Source organism: Rhinoraja longicauda, chromosome 8 (genome assembly GCF_053455715.1).
Source record: "Rhinoraja longicauda isolate Sanriku21f chromosome 8, sRhiLon1.1, whole genome shotgun sequence".
Lineage (NCBI taxonomy): Eukaryota > Metazoa > Chordata > Chondrichthyes > Rajiformes > Arhynchobatidae > Rhinoraja > Rhinoraja longicauda.
This window is the reverse complement of record NC_135960.1, coordinates 4,617,472-4,625,721: the sequence shown is the minus strand read 5'-3', so window position 1 is coordinate 4,625,721 and position 8,250 is coordinate 4,617,472. Positions and strand designations below refer to the sequence as shown.

General features: G+C 48.5%; 1 protein-coding gene across 1 annotated transcript in view; it reads right to left on the bottom strand.

The window, feature by feature from the left end:
* Positions 1 to 312: 312 nt before the first annotated feature.
* Positions 313 to 8,250, bottom strand: part of iqcb1 (IQ motif containing B1) — a 68,640-nt gene continuing 60,702 nt past the window's right edge. Inside the window, exons 12-14 of the mRNA XM_078403282.1 lie at positions 7,714 to 7,845; positions 4,762 to 4,918; positions 313 to 1,434 (exon numbers count right to left, since the gene is read on the bottom strand). Coding sequence (XP_078259408.1) covers positions 1,232 to 1,434; positions 4,762 to 4,918; positions 7,714 to 7,845 — 492 coding nt within the window. The 3' untranslated portion in view covers positions 313 to 1,231. The remainder of the gene's footprint in view (positions 1,435 to 4,761; positions 4,919 to 7,713; positions 7,846 to 8,250) is intronic.

Sequence of the window (8,250 nt, the reverse complement as noted above, 5' to 3'; positions counted from 1 at the left end):
TAATTCCCGGAATGGCGGGACTGTCGTATGTTGAAAGACTGGAGCGACTAGGCTTGTATACACTGGAACTTAGAAGAATGAGAGGGGATCTTATCGAAACGTATAAGATTATTAAGGGGTTGGACAAGTTAGAGGCAGGAAACATGTTCCCAATGTTGGGGGAGTCCAGAACCAGGGGCCACAGTTTAAGAATAAGGGGTAGGCCATTTAGAACTGAGATGAGGAAAAACTTTTTCAGTCAGAGAGTTGTGAATCTGTGGAATTCTCTGCCTCAGAAGGCAGTGGAGGCCAATTCTCTGAATGCATTCAAGAGAGAGCTAGATAGAGCTCTTAAGGATAGCGGAGTCAGGGGGTATGGGGAGAAGGCAGGAAGGGGGCACTGATTGAGAATGATCAGGCATGATCACATTGAATGGCGGTGCTGGCTCGAAGGACCGAATGGCCTCCTCATGCACCTATTGTCTATTCAGTTTCAGTTTCTTGTCACATGGACCGAGGTACAAAAAGCTCGGAATCGTGCTCTGCAAATGCGTTCCTTCCCACGGCTCTTCGCCACTGCACTCGTGGACAAAGGATGCCAGTGCCTTCTGCGTGCCAACCACACGCCACAGCATTGCCAGCCTACACATGAATGAATGAATACGTTTATTGGCCAAGTATGTACACAGACAAGGAATGTGCCTTGGCGCTCCGCTCGCAAGTAACAACACGAACATACAGTAAACAATTAAGAATAAAGCATAAAACATTAAGAATACAACATTACAGTTTAAACATGCGAGTGAAATAAACCAGAGCAAAAAGAGGCTACGGAGTTTTTGTTGTTGAGTAGAGCAACTACTCGCTGTTTTTATGTCCGGCTGTGGCTGCTTTGACAGTCCGGAGTCGTCTTCCAGAGAGAAGTGCTTCAAAGAGTTTGAGGCCAGAGTGAGAGGGGTCAGAGATGATCTTGCCCGCTCGCTTCCTGGCCCTTGCAGTGTACAGTTCGTCGATGGTTGGGGGAAGGTTGCAGCCAACAACCTTCTCGGCTGATCGAACGATGCGCTGCAGCCTCCGGATGTCGTGCCTGGTGGCTGAGCCAAACCAGACCATGATGGAGAAGGTGAGGACGGACTCTACGATGGCAGTGTAAAATTGGACCATGATTGCCTGTGGCAGATTGTTTCCTCATCCCACCTCTCCTCCTGCACGTCAGCCTGGTGTGCGATGCACGCTGCCTGTGTTTCACCGGTCACAGGACCAGATCAAGATCCACGTCATCAGCGTAGATCGTGTCGGGATCCTGCATCTCGTCGCCCAGTTTCTTCCACCAGGGCCCCCTGGTGAACTGCAGCATGGCACCGTGGCACTGCTTGGCTCTGGCTGCCACCGGTGCGGACCTGCAGCTAAAGAGCTCCACATCCTTCCCGGTCGCCTCCTTCAGACTGGGAGCGCCTGGATGCAAACGGCAAGAGAAATCCAGTTTAAAGAAAAACAACCAGAACACAAAGAAAGGTCCGCGTAAATCAATCGTTCAAACTGCAAGGGACTTCGACCTAGGGTTGTCAACTTCCTCACTCCCAAATAAGGGACAAAGGGTGACGTCACCGCCCCGCGCCCCACTTGACCTCACCCAGCCAGTGGCCACGTGCTCCCACTCCACCAATGGTGGCCGCCCAGGCAGGGAGGCTGGTTGCTACGCAACCTCCATTAGGCAGCGTCCTGGACTCCGGGCCTACACTGTCCGGGATAGACAATAGACAATAGACAATAGGTGCAGGAGGAGGCCCTTCGAGCCAGCACCGCCATTCAATGTGATCATGGCTGATCATTCTACAATCAGTACCCAGTTCCTGCCTTCTCTCCATACCCCCATTACAGCGGCCCCCGGGCCTACACTGTCTGGGATTACAGCCCCCCCACCTCCCGGGCCTAAATGGGACAAGGGTGGTCCTGTACGGGACAAACCAATTTAGCCCAAAATACGGGATGTCCCGGCTAATACGGAACAGTTGGCAACCCAACTTCAACCCTAAATGTTTACTTCAGTTTCTGCCTAATCTGTTAAGTATTTTTAGTTTTTGCTTGAGAGAGAGAGAGAGAGAGAGAAAGAGAGTGTATTTTATTGTCATATTAGTTCAGTTTAGTTTAGAGATACTGCGCGGAAACAAGCCCCTCGGCCCACCACGCCAACCAGCGATCCCTGTACACTAGCGCTGTCCAACACACACTGGGGCCAATGTACAATTTTACTACAGATTAATTGTAGCCAATTAAGCTACAAACCTGTACATTTTTGGAGTGTGGGAGGAAACCGGAGCACCCGGAGAAAACCCACGCAGGTCACGGGGAGAACGTCCAAACTCCGTACAGACGGCGCCCGTGGTCGGGATTGAACACGGGTCTCTGGCGCGGTAAGGCAGCAACTCTACCGCTGCGCAGGAAGGGTGCAGAAGGGATTTCAGCTGTGAAGGGATTCACCAAGATGGAGCATTTCAGCTGCGTGCAGCCCAGGTGAGGTCTGCTGTACGATTTACCGGATTGTATGCAAAACAAAGCATTTCTCCACACCTGGGTACACCTGACAATACGGTATCATTACGAGGGGAAACTGGCTCGGCTGGGGTTGGTTTCCTTGCAGCAGTAATGCTCTGAGGATCTGCAGTGTTTTTGACCAGATGGGTCGACAATTCCTTTTACCCACTGAAACGGCACCACCAGCCACAATCTTCCAGCAGACTGGGACTAGCTTAGATAGCTTAAGAAGTGTAAGAAAATAACTGCAGATGCTGGTACAAATCGAAGGCATTTATTTCACAAAATGCTGGAGTAAATCAGCAGGTCAGGCAGCATCTCAGGAGAGAAGGAATGGGCGATGTTTCGGGTCGAGACCATTCTTCATTCTGAAGAAGGGTCTCGACCCAAAACGTCACCCATTCCTTCTCTCCTGAGGTGCTGCCTGACCTGCTGAGTTACTCCAGCATTTTGTGAAATAAATAGCTTAGATAGCTTGGTCGCTTTGTAAATGGGAACAGACATGACAAGTGGAATAGAATGTGCAGAACTGAGGTCATCCATTTTAGTATAAAATATTCAAAGGCTGGCTATTTTGTATTAATGTGGGAGATTGAAAATCCTCGGTGTTCATAATCCTTGTGTGTCCTTGTACAAGAATCACTGAAAGTAAACAGAGCACAGAAACAGACCTTTCAGCCCAATTTGCCCATCCCGACCAAGATGCCCCCATCTAAGCTAGTCCCATTTGACCGTGTTTGGCCCATATCCCTTTAAACCGTTCCTATCTGTCCACCTGTCCAAGTGTCTTTTAAATGCTGTTACAGCACCAGCCTCAACTACCCCCTCCAACAGTTCGTTCCACATAACCACTACACTGCGAGTTAAAACGTTGCCCTTAGGTTTAGTTTTAGTTTGTTTAGAGATACGGTGCGGAAACAGGCCTTTCGGCCCATCGAGTCCACACCCACCTGCGATCCCCGCACACTTACATTATCCTACACACACTAGGGACAATTTACATTTATACCAAGCCAATTAACCTGGAGTGTTTGGAGTGTGGGAGGAAATCGAACATCTCAGAGAAAGCCCACACAGGTCACGGGGAGAACGTACAAACTATGTACAGGCAGCACACATAGTCAGGATCGAACCCGGGTATCTGGCACTGTAAGGCAGTAGTTCTACCGCTGCGCCACCGTGCCATCTATTAAATCTTGCTCTTCTCACTTTAAACCTATGTCCTCTGGTTTTCGATTCCCCATCTCTAATGTATTGTGTCTATTAACAGACTCTAAACTCACACTTGAATATTATTTCCAAAAATTAATTGTTAATTTTAAAGTGATGGGTTTTGGTTAAGAAATATTAAGGACATGGGGAACAACAGGTGCATGGAATATTGTAGGAAGGATCTGCAGATGCTGATTTAAACTGAAAATAGACACAAAATGCTGGAGTAACTCAGCTGGACAGGCTGAAGTAGGGCCTGAAGAAGGGTCTCGGGTCGCGACCCTTCTTCAGACTGAGAAGGTCGTCACAAAAGGACACAAAGTGCCGGAAAATGAAGAAGGTCTCGACCCAGAACGTCACCCATTCCTTCCATCCAGAGATGCTGCCTGTCCCTCGGAGTTATTCCAGCATTTTGTGTCTATCTTCACCTGCATGGAATGGATGAATAGGGGCTAAATGGACACATTCTGGTCCCATATTTGGGTGGCGCAGTGGCGCAGCGGTAGAGTTGCTGCCTTACAGCGCCAGAGACCCGGGTTCCATCCCGACTGCTGGTACTGTCTGTACGGAGTTTGTACGTTGTCCCCGTGACCGAGAGAGATTTTCTCCGAGATCTTCGGTTTCCTCCCACGCTCCAAAGGCATACAGATCTGTAGGTTAACTGGATTGGTATAAGTGTAAACTGTCCCTAGTGCATTTAGCTTAGAGATACAGTGTGGAAACAGGCACATCGGCCCACCGGGTCTGCACCGACCAGCGATCCCCGCACATTAACACCATCCTACACACACCGGGGACAATTTTTAAATTTTACCAAGCCAATTAACCTACGTACCTGTACGTCTTTGGAGTGTGGGAGGAAACCGAAGATATCGAAGAAAACCCACGCAGGTCACAGGGAGAACGTACAAACTCCGTACATACGGCGCCCGTAGTCAGGATCAAACCCGGGTCTCCGGCGCTGCATTCGCTGTAAGACCTGTCCGGGCTGTATCTCTAAACTAAACTAAAAGATATTTCTGTGCTCCGACTTACTCATCAGTAGCTCGATGTCCGTGTTGATCTGGGCAAGCAGTGCCTCTCCCCGCAGCTCTGACCTCTGTTCCAGGTTTCTCCTCATGAGGTACTGACCCAGCATCTCCTGGACCTGGGCATGTTGTTCCTTTGTTCTCTCCTCTGTCACATGAGTAACCTAAAAGCAGACGTAGGTTAAAATGCGGCCGTCAATTTTGGGTGCATTGTTATTAATCAGAAGACATAGCGAAGAAGTCATAAATTATTGGAGCAGAAGTAGGCCATTTGGCCCATCAAGTCTACTCCACCATTCAATCATGGGTGATCTCTCTTTTCTTCTCGACCCCATTCTCCTGCCTTCTCCCCATATCTCTTGACACCCGTACTAATCAAGAACCTATCCTTAAAAATATCCATTGACGGCCTCCACAGCCTTCTGAGGCAATGAATTCCACAGATTCACCACCCTCTCCCATGTGAATCCTATTGATGACTCAGATGAATGAATAATGACATTTTGTGTCTGTCTTTGGTGTAACCCAGCATCTGCAGTTCCTTTGGATTTGCCTGTAAAGGCAGGAATGATCATTGATGCTGAATCGAAAAGATATGCCATAAAGAATCAATTATTAGTCAATTATTTACCTGCATGCTGCCTGGATTAGAGTGTATGAGCAATACAATACAATATATCTTTATTGTCATTGTATAGGGGTACAACGAGATTGGGAATGCGCCTCCCATACAATGCAATAAATCAATTAGCTAGTCAGTATTAATTTAAACAACCCAATGAAACAAATTAGAACAGTTTTAAAACAGAATAAAGTGCAAGTAGGTCTGTGCCGGTTCACTGTGCGATGTGACCATCCGGCTCAGCAGGACCGGTTCATAGCAGCTATGGCCCTGGGGATGAAGCTGTTCCTGAGTCTGGAGGTGCGGGCGTAGAAGGCCTTGTATCGTCTGCCCGATGGTGGAAGTTCGAACAGACTGTTGCAGGGGTGTGAAGAGTCTTTGTGAATGCTGGTGGTTTTCTGAGGCATTGTGTGTTGTAGATGCCCTCCAAGGCTGGTAGCTGTGTTCCGATGGTCCTCTGAGCTCTATGGACTACCCGCTGAATAGCTTTCCTCTCTGCCTCCGTGCAGCTGAGATACCACCCAGGGATGCCATGTGTTAGGATGCTCTCTATGGTGCAGCGGTAGAAGGTCGTCAGCAGCTGTTGGGGTAGATCAGACTTCTTCAGTGTTCTCAGGTAGAACAGTCGTTGCTGTGCCTTCTTGACCAGCGCAGCGGTGTTAGTGGACCATGTTAGGTCCTCCGAAATGTGAGTGCCCAGAAACTTGAAGCTGGACACTCGCTCCACACTGACCCCATTGATAAGGATCGGGGCGTATTCCCTGTTGTGTGACCTACGGAAGTTGATGATCAGCTCCTTGGTCTTAGAGGTATTTAGGGACAGATTGATACAGAGACACAAAATGCTGGGGTAACTCAGCGGGCCAGACAGCATCTCTGGAGAGAAGGAAGAGGTGAAGTTCCAGATCGGAACCATTCTGCACTCTGAAGAAGTGTTCCGAACCCGAAACGTCACCTATTCCTTTTCTCCAGAGATGCTGCCTGACCCGCTAAGTTATTCCAGCAATTTGTGTCTGTCTTCGGTATAAACCAGCATCTGCAGTTCCTTCCTACACACACAGTAATAAAGAGATTGGCCAAACTTGGATGGTTTTCTCTGGAACACCAGAGTTTGAGGGAAGACCTGATAGAAATATATAACATTTTAGGCAAAGACAGGGCAGACAGTCAGACACCTTTTTTTCTCAGGGTGGAAAAATCAAATACTTGAGGGTGCAGCTTTATGGCGAAATGGCCAAAGTTTAAAGATGTGTGGGGCAAGATGAGTGGTGGGCGGCTGGGACATGTTGGCAGGGGCGACGGTGGAGGCAGATACGATTGTGGTGCTGAACTGCTGCCTCAGAGACCTGGGTCCTATCCTGACCTCAGGTGCTGTCTGTGTAGAGCTTCCATGTTCTTCCTGTGACAGTGTGGGTTTCCTCCGGGTGCTCCTGTTTCCTCCCACAATCCCAAAGATATGCTGGTTCGTAGGTTAATTAGCCCCTGTAAATCGCCTCTTAATGTGTATGGAGTGGATGAGAAGGAGGGACAACATAGAACTTGTGTGTAGGAAGGAACGGCAGATGCTGATTTACACCAAAGATAGACACAAAAAGCTGGAGTAACTTAGCGAGTCTGGCAGCACCTTTGGAGAATTTCAAAAATTCATGAGCTCTAGAACCAGAATTAGGCCATTCGGCCCATCAAGTCTACTCCATTCAATCATATAAGAAAATAACTGCAGATGCTGGTACAAATCGAAGGTATTTATTCACAAAATGCTGGAGTAACTCAGCAGGTCAGGCAGCATCTCAGGAGAGACGCTTCAGACCATTCAATCAAGGCTGATCTATCTTTCCCGTCTCAACCCTGTTCTCTTGCCTTCTCCTCATCACCCGACACCCTCACTCATCAAGAAGCAATAGTTGTGTAGGAAAATAACTGCAGATACTGGTACAAATCGAAGGTATCACAAAATGCTGGAGTAACTCAGAGGGACAGGCAGCATCTGAGGAGGGAAGGAATGGGTGACCTTTCGGGTCGAGACCCTTCTTCAGACTGATGTCAAGGGAGGGGGCGGGACCCGAACATCAGTCTGAAGAAGGGTCTCGACCCGAAACGTCACCCATTCCTTCTCTCCTCAGATGCTGCCTGACCCTCTGAGTTACTCCAGCATTTTGTGATACCTTCGGAAAAGCAATAGTTGACGTTTTTCGGGTCGAAACCCTTCTTCAGGACTAGTGTGAACAGGTGGTCGATGGTCGGTGTGGATTTGGTGGGCTGAAGGGCCTGTTTCCATGCTGTATCTGTAAAACTAAAACTAAAGATCAGCGCCCAATTCCAATAGAGCATACTCACTGGATGATGCTTGACATAGTCCTCCAGCTGGGCACGCAGTTCTTGTCTCCGTGTGTCTGTCAGACCCTTTGGTCCGTGCCAGGCGAGGCTATCTCTTCTCAGGTTTCTACGTTTTTCTAAGAACCTCAGCACCTGCAACCATGAGAAACATTTCATGCAGGATTTCTGAAACACACTGTTTACAATGACAAAACAAAAAGACGTAAAGTGCTGGAGTAACCAGTGGGTCAGGTGACACCTCTGGAGAACATGGATAGGTGACATTTAAGGTCGGGACCACAACAAGAGAGCAGTCCAGTACTACTATCTACCTCATCAGGGACTCTCGGACTATCTTTGATCGGACTTTACTGGCTTTATCTTGCACTAAACGTTATTCCCTTATCACCTATCTGCACACTGTAAATGGCTCGATTACAATCATGTATTGTCTTTCCCCTGACTGGTTAGCACGCACGTGCAAGGCGGCACGGTGGCGCAACGGTAGAGTTGCTGCCTTACAGCGAATGCAGCGCCGGAGACTCAGGTTCGATCCTG